Raw genomic sequence first — 13,813 nt, 5'->3', positions numbered from 1 at the left:
AAAATGATTGAAAGGGGGTGTATCCGCAAAGCTAAAAAAAGTAGTATTGTTCTTTGAGCCAAATTTTATACCTAAATATAGCAGAGCGTAATTATGATTCCAGTATTATGGCTCGGTAGGGATGATTCGACGGGGAGTAAGGTTTCATTAGTTAAGGGCAATAAATGACCATGCATTGTTGTAATTGTGACACTATTGTGTTAAGTAGTTTATGGTCGGTTGATCATTTTGATCTGAGCTCAGCTGAAGCAATTTAATAATAAACGCGTGATAAAGGAGAGCCTACAAAAATATAATGATTTATTGTTGTTATTACTGCTTATTGAGCCTGAAGATGAAAAAAAGTTGCTTTAAGAAGGAAGATCTGTGGACACAACGTTTCTACAAGAGAAATTATATTTCAGATTGCAACAACCATATTCCTTGACAGCGTTGATGTCTGTCAAGGAAATCAATTGCCCTGACAAGGATATGTCCTCTTGTGGAAACGTTGTCTCCAGAAATAATCGTTACTCAACCACCTTTTGTTCAGTTTAAGACCCCATCTTCATGTGTACCTGTGTCATTTCTGAAGAAAAAGTAATTTGATATTAGGGTAACATGGACACACTATCCTAATATGTTAAGCGAACATGTAACTAGTCACGGAAACTACAAGGCATAAGTGGATTGGAAAGAGGAGACCACGTAAATTGTGGAACAAGAAAATAAACCAAGCTATAGAGAGCGTAAGCAGGCGTCTAGGGCCTCATCGAGAAGCCAAAAAGTTCGAATTGCACGACGAGGCTCTCCTTAGATGGAAAAAATACCCAGAAAAGGAAAGGGCGGCGAGTGAGCTAGTGCAAGAGAAAATTAAATGCGCTAGTGAACGTTGGACGCATAACACTCCCAAAAGAGACAAAGGCGCCGCAAAAAGATTCTGGAACCATATAAAATCGCTCGGAGCTCTAACTAAAGACACGCAAACGCTTATAATCGATGAAGACGGTAACATATTCACAGGAGATGATGCGTTTCGGTACATCACAGACGCTATTAGGGATAACTTTGGCACGAAAGAAAGAGTAGTGCAGACAACAGATCGAGCAACAACAAGAAGCTTGAGAGATCAAAATTTAGCATAGGAAGCTTTTATTGGACAACGGCAGAATAAAATGTCCCGAATAACACTACAGCAGGACCTGATGAAGTCCCAATACAGCTAATCAAAAACCTCGGTCCAAATAGCAAGGCACTGCTGACTAATGTCATATAGCAAGTGATTAGAACAAAGAAAATTCCCGGTGGAAGGTGCGAAATCAAACAAAGGCAAATGAGATATGGATAAGACGAGCTCATACATGCCAATTGCAGTAACGTCGGTGATATATAGAATGGCAACGCAAGCCATAAAATTTGAGCTATTGAAGTGGGTGAAGGAAAATTATGTACTGGCCGAACTACAGAATGGGTTCAGGCCAGGCAGACGCTTCGTACTAACTCAGTGCATAGAGATTTCAGTAGCTCTGAAAATACCTTTATAAATAGTAGTTCTAGGTATTAAAGGAGCCTATGACAACGTAGACATGGAATTGTTATGGGATAATCTTATGCACGAAGGCATAGATGACGATTTCGTGGAGCTGCTGAGAGAGATATAGAGACAACCGGGTACAAGTCGTATGAGAAGGTCGAAAATTCACCAATGCCTGTTTCCATCGTTGTCCACGCTTTACGTTAAGGGCATAGAAAGACGACTGCAAAACAGCGAATTAGGCTTTGATTTATCCTACACGCGTAATGGACAAATGGTGCAACAGAAGATGCCTGGACTGATGCATGCGGACAACATAGTGTTATTAGCGGCAACACAACAGATATACAGAGACTTGCGAATACCTGTGGCAACGCAGCGACAAATCTAGGCTTTAAGTTTAGCAAGTAGAAATGAGGAATTATGATCTTTAATGAAGAGACGAGAAATTAGGTGGTGTAAATTCAACCGCCAGTAATACCCATAGTGAAGCAATATATGTTCCTCGGCGTATACATCAATGAAAAAAAAAAGACTTACTCAAGCACCCACTAAGATAGTCTGAAAATAAAGGGGAAGCGGAATGCAACAATAATGAAACACAGATCACTGTAGCGCCACAATAAATATGAGGTGGTGCATATAATCTAGAAAGGAGTAATGGTGCCAGGCCTAACGTTCTCAAATGCCATGCTGCGCTTAGAATCGGATATCTTGTCGGGGTTGGAAATTAACCAAAAATCAGTAGGCCGGTTGACTTTGAGAAGCGTGGACACAGAATGGAGCAAGAGGTCAAGTTGGAGGCTAACTACAGGATAATTCAAACTATAAATACACAACCAGGAGTGACCAGAAAGAAAGCAGAAGAAACAGAGACAGTGAATTGGATGCAAACAAAGGAGACAACAAGGACAATAGATATTTACAAGAATGAGAAGAAAGGAATTAGAAGGGAATATCTGTACGATAGCGCAAAGGGCATTGCCTTCATATTTGAGGCTCGAGCCGGTTTCCTAAGGACCAAAACACACCAGAGCAAATATTCGGAACTAGATGAGGTATGTGTATGCGGCAGTAAAGATCCGGAGAACTATTCACACGTCCTAATGGAATGTGGTTACGTACGCCTTGCTGAAACGCTTGGGTTTATTGTGGATGGAAGCATCAACCGGTCAGTAGTCGGGATATGCAAGAGACGTTTCGAGTATTGGTAGAAAAAAAGCAGGGAAATGACTGATACGACCTGATTTGATCTCTTAGTCATAGGTAGAGGTACAAGGTAGATAATAAGAGAAAAATATTCATGAAATACCTACAAAAATGTCAGATAAAAGGATGCATATCATACCTGAATAAATCACGCCGGCTAGGCGACTTTTGTCACCGTTCCGTTTTAGACGACACGCCATTAAATCATCATCACCTTGGCCGGAGGGAAAATAGGTTAATTTTTATGGTAGGTATGGCTGCATTAAATTTTAATATCACCGTTTCAGGATCTCATTGAAAAGCAAGGCTATAGGCCCTTCTCGTGGAGCAGTTGCTTCAATAGGAACGAGCGGGCTTTACCGGCAGAGTGGCGCCCGTTGCTCCAGGAGAAGGTGGTCGAAAGCGCAACAAGAAACCATCACCGCTTCGGCCTTGCTAAAGGTTGATCAGCTGTTGGAAATAGAGCTTGGTGATCGCTAACGGAATGTACTCCATCCACACGGCAAAATGTGGTATTGAAGAGGGAGAGAGAGAAAGAAAGAAAATCAGAGGAATCCTAACACTTCTTATGAGTTAGGAATGCGAAAGCATTATAGTTCATTTGAACGCCGCGGAGCAGTCGTTCGAGTTATAAACTCCTCGCGGGCAAGAGAGAGTGTTTTGACTCTTGGTGCATTTTGATTTGGCTTTACCGAGACGCCGAGGAAGGTAACGACGCGGCGACGCCCTCTCCCTTAACGGAATACCTGGAGCGCTGGTGTTCCCTTTCGCCTATGCTGCTCCGTCGAAGCGCAGCCCTGACGTGGCGTCGCAGCCAATGGGAATTTAGGTTCCTACAGACGCCGGCTTTTTGCCTGAATGCTCCATTCGACACCTTCACATGAAAAAATTTATTTGTTGGAGCACAGATAGGAGTGGATCTCCGTTGTGGGTGAAGAGCGAAGACGTGTGGAGTAGTTCGCTGCAAAAATAGGTGACTAGCATGTAAACAATTGGAAATGAATCTGTGTGACCAATGTCAAGGACCGCTGCTGCACAAGTAATGGCCATGTTACCGGCCCTTCGCGATGCAAGGCTTTTCTCGAGGATAAAAAAATCGCTCCTCCGCCAATGTTGTATCGCTTAGCTCCAAAGAAAGCACTTCAAACTCGGAACGTCTACCAAAGCGAGTACCATTACACAGTGACAACGGAAGTTGCACCGCTTGCTGGCATTGTAGCTTCTCGCACGTTACTACACAGTAGCACTCCACCTCACTCCAAAACTTGCGCCACTCTATTGCCTGCGTAACACGAATAAGTGAATGGAATTAATGGACGGAAGCACGAGTGACGGACTACACCATCAGCGCAGCAACGTTCGAAGCTAAACGTTTAGTGACGATCCACAGAGCAAACGAGTTACTTATAGCGATAACACGTTTTTCCTACAAACTCTTACGAAGTGAACAACATCTGCGTTACAAGCCTTGTTTGTGGAAACAACTCTACTACAACATAGTGCAGGCTCGAGTGATATAGGCAAAAAATAAAACATGATATAGTACCGTACCAAGATAGGTTACCGAGTAAGAAATGTGGCAAGCCGCTGTTTCAAAGTGATTGCCAAATAATGAAACAAATAGCTGAAACACTAATTCTTATTTAATTGAGAAGCGCAATGTTTCGACAGCCTTGAATGCATTTTTAGCCCACCGGCTTCCAGTAAAAGCACCGTATAGGCTGCTCGTACACGGGATAATGAGCTGCGAAGGCGCTTCCATGTCCTCTGAAGCTGTGGCAAAACTTTCGTGTCATCCATCCAGTCGCCGTCAATGATATACACCGAAACAGAAGTTTGCTGAGCCAAACAGAGGTCATGCATATCAAATGTAGGCACGGTGACAACGGAGGTAGCTGAGACAACCAATGCACGCGTCACCATGTGAGCAAACATTGTGTTGCCCAGGGGGTCGCCGTGAAAAGGCTAAATAGGCACAAATTTTCCAACGACGCTGAATACCAACAAAACCAGTGCCTGTGTGTAAAATGAAGTAAATAAAATACCAAGTAATACTTTTGCCCAACCCAGCATTTCAAGAGATGTCTACCAATTGGTGAAGGGTTCTTTCCCAGTCAAAATATCATCATAATCAGCATCATCAGCAGCCTATATTTATATACACTGCAGGACGAAGGCCTCTCCCTGCGATCTCCAACTACCCCTGTCTCATGCTAGCTGATTCCAACTTGCGCCTGCAAATTTCTTAACTTCATCACCCCACCTAGTTTTCTGCCGTCCTCGACGGTGCTTCGCTTCTATTGGTAGCCATTCTGTGACTCTAATGGTCCACCAGTTATCCATCCTACGCATTACATGGCATGCCCAGCTCCATTATTCCTCTTAATGTCAACTAGAGTATTGGCTACCCCCGTTTGCTTTCTGATCCACACCGCTCTCTTCCTGTATCTTAACGTTAGGCCTGACAACATTTGTTCCATCGCACTTTCTGTAGTCCTTAACGTGTTCTCGAGCGTCATAGTTAACCTCCAAGTTTCTGCCCCATATGTTAGCACCAGTAGAATGCAATGATTGTTCACTTTTTTTAACGAGAGTGGTAAGCTCCCAGTCAGGATTTGGTAATGCCTGCCGTATGTAATCCAGCCCAATTTTATTATAATGTAAATTTCCTTCTCATGATCAGGGTCCCCTGTGAGCAATGGACCTAGATATGTGTGAGTAATTGACCTAGCTGTCCTGGCGCAGCTTTTTTCTACAACCCCTCCATCTGTATTGTAAGATGGGAAATAAAATGAAAATGAAAAATACATGCTCCTTTACAGAGTCTAGAAGCAGACTGGCGATCCCGAGTTCTTGTTCCCTTGCCTTTCTCGGTTAAGGTCCTCAATCGTTTCCTGTAAGTAGTCCCCGTTATTGCTGAATAGGACAACGTCATCTGCAAACCGAAGGTTGCTGAGGTATTCGCCGTTGATCCTCACTCCTAAGCCTTCCCTGTCTAAGAGCTTGAATACATCCGCTAAGCATGCAGTGAATAGCATTGGAGAGATTGTGTCTCCTCGCCTGATCCATTTCTTGATAGGTAACTTTCTACTTTTCTTGTGGAGAACCAAAGTTGCTGTGCAATCCTTGCAGATATTTGCCGAGATATTCAGTATGCCTCCTGTACTCCTTGATTACGCAATGCCTCGATGGCTGCTTGTATCTTTAATGAATCAAATGCCTTTTCATATTCTATGAAAGCCATTCAGCGAGAATGATTATACTCCGCATATTTCTCTATTACCTCATTGACGACATGAATATGATCCATCGAAGAATATCCCTTTCTGAAGCCAGCCTGTTCTCTTGGTTGCTGAAGTGAAGTGTTGCCGTGATTCTATTAGAAATTATCTCGGTGAATATTTTATTCAATACTAAAAGCAAGCTATTGGGTCTATATTTCTTCAATTATTTAACGTCTCCTTTCTTATGGATTAGTGTAACGTTGGCGTTCTTCCAGCTCTCTGGTACACTAGAAGTCGTGAGACATTGCGTGCAAAGGGCCCGCAAGCTTTTTAAGCATGATAACTCCTCCGTCTTTAATTAAATCGGCTGTTATTCCATCTTCTCCAACAGCTTTTCGTCTGTTCATGTCTTGCAAAGCCCTTCTAACTTCATCGCTAGTTATAGAAGGAGCCTCCACATCCAGTTAGTTCATCACTACTTCGAACGAAAGTATCTTAGCTGCTCTAGGTACTGTACAGGTCAGTATAGAATCCTTTCGCTGCTTTTACTATGTCATCGAGATTCCTGATGATACTACCCTGCTTATATTTCAGTGTGTACATCTTGCCTTGTCCTATGCCAAGTTTTCTTCTCACTTATTTCATGCTGCGTGCATACTTTACTGCTTCCTCAATCTTTTGCACGTTATAATTTCGGATATCCCTTCCTTCCTTCTTGTTGATCAGTTTCGACAGTTCAGCGAATTCTATGTAATGTCTCGAGTGTGCCACTTTCATGTTTTGTCGTTTCCTTATTAGGTCCTTTGTTGCTTGGGAGAGCTTACCTGCTGGTTGCCCTTGGTGCCTTACCTCCCACTTCAACTGCTACTTCTGTGATCAGCCTAGTTACGGTTTCTTTCATTACCTGCATGTTGTCTTCATCTTCCTCTTCTAAAGCTGCATATTTGTTGGCGAGCACCAGCCTGAATTGGTCTGCTTTCACCCTTACTCCGTCTAGGTTGGTTTGTCTCTTCTTGACTAATTTTCCTCTTTCTCTCTTCAAAGTGAGAGAAATCCTAGACCTCACTAGCCTATGGTCACTGCACTTTACTCTACCTAATACTTCTACATCCTAGACTATGCTGGGATTGGCTGAGAGTATCAATTTATTTGATTCCTTGTTTCTCCATTACGGCTTTTCCCGGTCTACTTCCTGTTGTTGCTTTCCTGAAGAAGGTATTCACTATTCAGAGCCTATTCCTTTCCGCCAATTCTACCAACATCTCTCCTCTAGCGTTTCTAGAATCGATGCCGTAGTGGCCAACTACTTGCTCACCAACCTGCTTTTTCCCCACTTTTGCATTTATGTCGCCCATGACTGCAGTATACTGAGTTTTCACCTTTGTCATTGCTAATTCAACATCTTTATAAAAGTGTTCTATTTGTTCATCATCGTGGCTGGAGGTTGGGGCGTAGGCTTGTGCTACCTTCATTCTATACCTCCTATTAAGCTTTATTACGACAACTGCTACCCTCTCAATATTGCTGTAGATTTCATCAATCGTGCCTGCTATGTCCTTATCGATCACAAATCCTATCCCAAATTTTCTCTTATCTGGAAGACCTCTGTAGGAGAGGACGTGACCGTTAGTCAGCACTGTATAAGCCTCACCAGTTTTCTAACCTGAGTAAGGTAAATAATACCCCAAGCAATGCCTGATAATTCCTGAAAGGCTAGCTGCTTATCTCGCCTCACTCGAGAGGGTGCGGGTATTGAACGTTGCCAGGTTCAGATTCCAGTGGCGGCCCGTCCGGGCCCAGAGTTTCTTAGCGCTGTCTGCCGCGTCGCAGGTCTCTCCGCCGCCTTTGTGAGGTGCTCCGCAGCCGCTAGGGACTGAGGGCCAGGGGTAATTGTTGGAGTCCAGGGAGGCTAATTACTGTTCTGGTGAGGGAGTGACTTTGTTGAAGCTTTGTGAAAGTTCCGAATTTGGTTGCACTGCGACTAGTGTAGCCCCATTAGCTCTCGGCAAAATTTTTTTTGCCGGTGTCAGGCGTTCCATGCCTTAAAATGTACTGGAATGGAGCATTGGAGTGCGAGAAGAAAAGAAAGACTTAAGCAGGAAGCAGGAGGAAGTTTAGTTGAATTCCCTTATAGTTGCACGAAGCTTTAATCTATGCCCAAATGTGGTTTTTCACCTAAATGCACAAATTTAAGCTTGGGCACCGTATCATGTGAAATATGGGGCTTTGCAAGCGTGCATATGCGTTGACGTAACATTTACCACTTGATTTTGCCATAGAGCTCCATTATCAATGGTGGTACTGTATATACAAATCCCAATTGCTTTTTGCAGTTTTTGATTTGTCAAGTATACGCCCGAACTTCCAAAGTTCTTATCAGTGATGAGGCATTCTCACAATTTTCCTGTCAGCGACATTCTTTATAACGCAGGAGTCCAATTAGGAAGAACAATACCATATTGAATGCTTTTCGGGTCCCTTTAAAATATAAGCTATTTCATTGTTCTTTATTACAGCGTATATTTCTCGAACAGACCTATTTTATGTGGACAAAGTTGGATGCTATTCTATTGACGGCATCATTTTGGTGCCATTGCGCGTGGTATTAAGGGGTAATTTTCTGCTTCATATTTATCTCTTACAATGTAATTATGCGCCCCAAATTCCTACGTATCTAGTTAAATAGAAATGAAGTAATTTTTCTGTAAACACATGTTCCGGACACATAGACCATTCTTCCAACTACACTGGGTCTCTTTAAACGGATTTGAATGAGAAATAAACAATTCTGAAAGACTATATGTATACTTATTCAGCACCGTGTAGTGATGGCGCAACCAAAATCACCGCGCAGCGATACGTTTCGCTCATATACATAAGAGTCTCCTTGGCAATAAACATATCATCTGAAAAAGTAGTGAAAGTAATAGTCGTTCATTCAGCAGATAAAAGGTTTCAACGCTCGTTTGCTGAATCAATGGTAAATAAAAGTTTTCTATTGCAGGCATGCGTCAAATACTACAAAGTCGAGCTGTTGAAAGACTTCAGTTTGCACCGAGATGACGTCTGACTCGAATTTAAGGCAATATTGTATATTCATCAGACTTCTACAAATTACAATATTAATTTTCTCACAGTAAAATGTTGGGCTGACGCCCAGTTGGCTGCTTGTCGCCGCTTCAAGCGCCGTCTATTAATAAGAGAACTACGCAAAAGAGCAAGTCTGATATTATGCTCAGTTAATGAGTTCTTTAAACGTAGTTAGAGTTTTTATTTGTAATGGTAAACAGGAGGTAATTATTGTAATGGTAACATGAGTCACAAAGCCGAATATAAATTTCGATCCCATTCGTGCGTAATATTAACAAAGAGAAAAAGAATGTGGTCCATTATTTCCAGAGTTAAATGGTAATTTAGATAAGGTGAAGCCTTATGAAGCAAAACATATTCCCCGAAAACAGAAACCATAACGAAACACCAAGGTGTGTGTGCTGCCAAAAAGTAGCGACGATTCCTTCTTGCTGTTTCAATCTTATAATGAATCAATTCCTTCTTGCTGTTTCAATCTTTCAAACATATAATGCCCTATTCCGGTAGTACTGCAGACGCCTGTTCTTTTATATTATTATTTTTTTCTGCGTGATGCAGGGACAAAGTTGTGTCCCGAAGTGCCCTCAGGCGTTTTCGAAAATTAATCCTCCTGCAGAGTTCTGGTGGAGTTCCTTATGTACACGAAACAGTTACCAAATGAAAATCAGCCACAACGCATAACAGACCCACGATGGAAATTTATGCGGGATCAAACGGTCATCAAATATGAGCACTATGCTTCATTGACCTGTAGAGAAAGGTTTGCGGTCAAGGCCAGCTTGTGCACAACTGCATAATTTGATTGCAAGAGAAAATTCGAAAAATAAGGTCGCAATCCCAAGAGTGGAATTATTTAGCAACAACTGAATAAAAATATTTCATAAAGACATATAAACAACTGAGAAAGACAGAAAAATCATGGTAGAATCCATTTTACAATGAGTGTCAGTGGTAATACGATACCATTACAGCAATGTACACATATGACGTCAGGTTTATTTAAAATGTGTAATGGTCATTCTGGGATTTCCGTTGCTTCTTCAATATGCGACATACACTGTCTCTGGTGTCCGGTCACTTTGGGGCTCGCTTGCCAAGGTCACTGGTCGGCATGATAACGACTGCACAACGACAGTGACAACGATGAAATGGCGAAGAAGGAATTACGTCAACGGAGCCACAGATGTGGTATAACGACGGTGTCATGCCGGCTATTCGATTACGATTCTGTAGATAAGATTTTAGTACAACGACAACAGCGTGGCATGAGGGCGTAAGATCATCGGATGTCGACAAGAGTATGACGTTGACGGCATCGCGAGAGTGGGGTGACGAAGTAAGAATGACGACGATAGAATGGCCACAGCGGCATCAGGATGACGTGGCAACGAATTCATGAATGCGACGTAATGTGACAATGCAATGAAGGCGGTGTCATGACAACTATATGACGACAAGTAGATGGCGACGAGTATATATGGCGACGATGGCGGGACGACCACTGTATCACCACCGCATAATAAGGCAGATGGCGTGACAACGACGTCATGACAAGGGACGACTGACGAAGCTTAAGTGACTCCGGTAGAACAACCGTGACGGCATCAGGTCAACTGTAGGATAAAAATGGTGGTCGCGAGGGATAAAGACAGTGGCATGAGAACGAATGCAAGACAGCGACTTTCTGCCGTCGACGCAATGACGACGATGGCATGAAAACAGCGGCATATTTATTTTTTAATGACAACAGCTTAGTAATGCTCGACTGACAGAAAGAAATACGCCTATTGAACGGCGAAGGCATGACGACAATGAAATGGCGTTTCTGAAGTGATGACGATAGTCAGACAACAGCAAGACAACGACGGCGTGACAACGATGGTATGAGGAGACTGGGATGACGTTGACGATAAGACTGGATGTCGAACGGTGATGAAATTACGATGATGGTAACCATGAAGCGCTATGACAACGACAGTATGAGGGCGATGCAATGACAGCAACTGGTGACGATAATGCATTGACGATGACGGTATGAAAACTGTTTGCCAAAAATGGCATGGCAATGGGTTTATGATGACGACGGCGTGACCACCACTGTATCACCAAATCTGTACAACTAGCGTAACAACGACGGCATGCCGAAAGTCAGATGACGAAGCGTTATGCCGTCTTAGCAATACAACCTACATTGTTACATCGACGTCGGTATTTCTTCGTCATTCTATCCGAATGAGAATGTCGTCATTTAGTCGCGGTTATGCCTGCCTTGTTGTGCCTTCATCGTGAGAAAGTAGCTCCCACGCATCTGTCGTCGTCGTGTCATCATCGTCACACTAGCTTCATCATGGCGTCGCCGTTACGGCAACGTCGTCACAGTTTTCATGGTATAATAATTATTACGCCATCGTCATCATACGCTAGTCATTATCCCATTTTCCTCATGCGGTTGTCACGGCACCATCGTCAGTGCCACTTCGTCATACAGTCATCGTTATGCATTCGTTGCCATACCTTCGTCGGTATGCCGTCGCGGTCATTACATAACCACCATTGTTACTTCGTTATTCTATTGCCGTCGTGCCGTCATCGGCAGCTATCGGCGTCACACAGTCATCGTAATACAGTTATCATAATGCGATCGTCGCCACGCTGTCGGATCACCATCGTCATCACTTCAGTAACGTCATCCAATTGTCATCATCGCCTCCTCGTCATACCACCACCGTAGATCCATCGGCGTCATTTCTTGTTCCCGAGTCCATCGTGATTGCGATGAGTCATTCATCCGCGTTGATGCTGCCGTTTTTATGCCATCATCGTCATCGCATGGTCTTCAGACAGACGCTATCATGTATCCTATCATACCGTCGTCGTCTGGCTGCCGTGGTTGTGCCATCGGCGTCATTCCGTCTTCTTCACCCGGTTGTCGTGATACCATAGTGGTCATTTCATGGGCCTCATGTCGTGGTGGTCACTCTGCTGTTACACCATGACAATAATTTAAGAATCGACATTTTATTCTCGTGATGCCGCTGTCGTTACAGAAACTTTTTCGTCTATCAATATGATTCCTTTTTCGTCATTCCATCGCCACTGCGTCGGTGTCATGCTTTAGTCGTCATGATCTATGGGCATGGATGACCCTGGAAAGCGAGTAGCATAGCAAAGTAGGACGATATCGGGGTATGTGGCATATAGCCCAAGCAACAAAATTCTTAAAATTACCTCTACACGTGTTAAGTAAATGTCACTTTAGGAACACACTCTGTCACTACGTTGCTCGGATGCTATATTTGCAATGCCGTCTGCAGTCATCGTGACATGAGGTCTGCCGTAATATTTTTTAATGCGAATAGCACCGTTTACCTAATTCAGCTGTATGTAGCCTCTCTATCTATTTATCTATCTACCTCTTTATTTATCTATGTATCTGTCTGCCTGTCCTTTTACCCCGACCCAGTGAACCAAGTTGTCTAATGGCACGTACACACTAGCGGCAAAACGCGCGCGGCGCTCCGCCGGCGGCAAAACGCAGCAGCGGCAGGGCGGCCACACCAACCGGCGGCGCGCCGCTGTGGCAATCACGTGACAGACTAGACTCCTCTCCCCTTCTCGAACTATCCGGAAGCTGACGCGTGCAGATGATAGTGCGAAACTAGAAACAAGCGGTCGGGCGGTCCGCATGGCACCAGTTTCCCGCGCGCACGTCACGGAAGCGGGTCGCTCTCATTGGTCTCCTTCATCCTCGGCACGCGGCAAACCGCAAAAAATCGGTCCAGGAGCGATCCATGCCGCGGCAAGAAAAACCCGTTTCGCGGCTGCTTTCGCGGCTCGCGTCTTGCCGCCGGCGGCGCGCCGCGCGCGTTTTGCCGCTAGTGTGTACGTGCCATAACTGCTTGTTCCAACAAGTATGTGCTCCCGGTCATGATGCCGTCGTGGCAGTTCTATTTTCGTCATTCTAGCTTTGTGTTGAGATTCACATGGTACAGTTGTCGTCACGCCTATTACTCCGACCATGTGTCCCAAGTTTAATAGTTTTCACCACTATGATGTATTCAGGGACGTGATGCCGTCATGGTCGTTTCATTTCCGTCATTCCAGCTTTGTAATCGTATACTCGTCATGACGTCCTCATCAAGTCATCACCGTCATTATTTCATTATTGCACCGCCATAGTGACGTCGTCATGTTATTCAATCGTCTTGATTCCTGCTTCGTGATTTCACTGTCCTCATGCTGTCGGCATGACGCCTACTACTCCGGCCAGTGGTCAATGTTCTCCAATAGCCTGCCCAACGAGGTATACGCTCGTGCTCGTGATGCCGTCGACAGCATAACGAGGGTGGGATGACATAACTGGAATGACGATGATGCAACAACCATGAGGACATAACGACCATGAGTACATAAGCAGTTGCCCAATCTATAGATATCGTACGCCAATGGGTCGGCGTAGACGGCGTGACGAAGTTGACGCGAAACGGACGAAGAAGCTGAAATGACAGTGATGAAACGATCACGAAGTGCATGACGATCATGAGCACATACCCTCTGGCTCAAGCTGATAAACTTGGGCCACAGGGTCGGCGTAACAAGTTATATATATATATATATATATATATAGAGAGAGAGAGAGAGAGAAAGAGAGAGAGATAAATAGATAGGCTCACAGCGCCTGAAGTAGCCGATGAATGCTAATCGTAATAAAGCAGTTATTCTCTGTACAGTTGGTCGCTACTCGGCAATGCTCCCACAAGAGCGCCGCCTATTCTCG

The 13,813-nt window shown here is 44.0% G+C and overlaps 1 protein-coding gene across 5 annotated transcripts in view; it reads right to left on the bottom strand.

The window, feature by feature from the left end:
• LOC119458293 (uncharacterized) overlaps positions 1-13,813 on the bottom strand; it is a 39,016-nt gene that overhangs the window by 16,155 nt on the left and 9,048 nt on the right. The window contains exon 4 of one of the 5 annotated variants that reach the window (XR_007467949.1): positions 8,755-8,852. The exons of 2 other annotated variants lie outside the window; for them this stretch is intronic. Coding sequence is in view for 2 of the 3 variants with exons in the window: in XM_037720127.2 (XP_037576055.1) it covers positions 8,766-8,852 (87 nt within the window). In the remaining variant the exon portion in view is untranslated. Of the gene's footprint in view, positions 1-8,754; positions 8,853-11,515; positions 12,183-13,813 lie in introns of those variants that run through there. 2 more of the 5 variants (XM_037720127.2, XM_049671022.1) reach the window with 2 other exon arrangements.

Source organism: Dermacentor silvarum, chromosome 7 (genome assembly GCF_013339745.2).
Source record: "Dermacentor silvarum isolate Dsil-2018 chromosome 7, BIME_Dsil_1.4, whole genome shotgun sequence".
Lineage (NCBI taxonomy): Eukaryota > Metazoa > Arthropoda > Arachnida > Ixodida > Ixodidae > Dermacentor > Dermacentor silvarum.
This window is presented reverse-complemented; position numbering and strand designations above follow the sequence as displayed.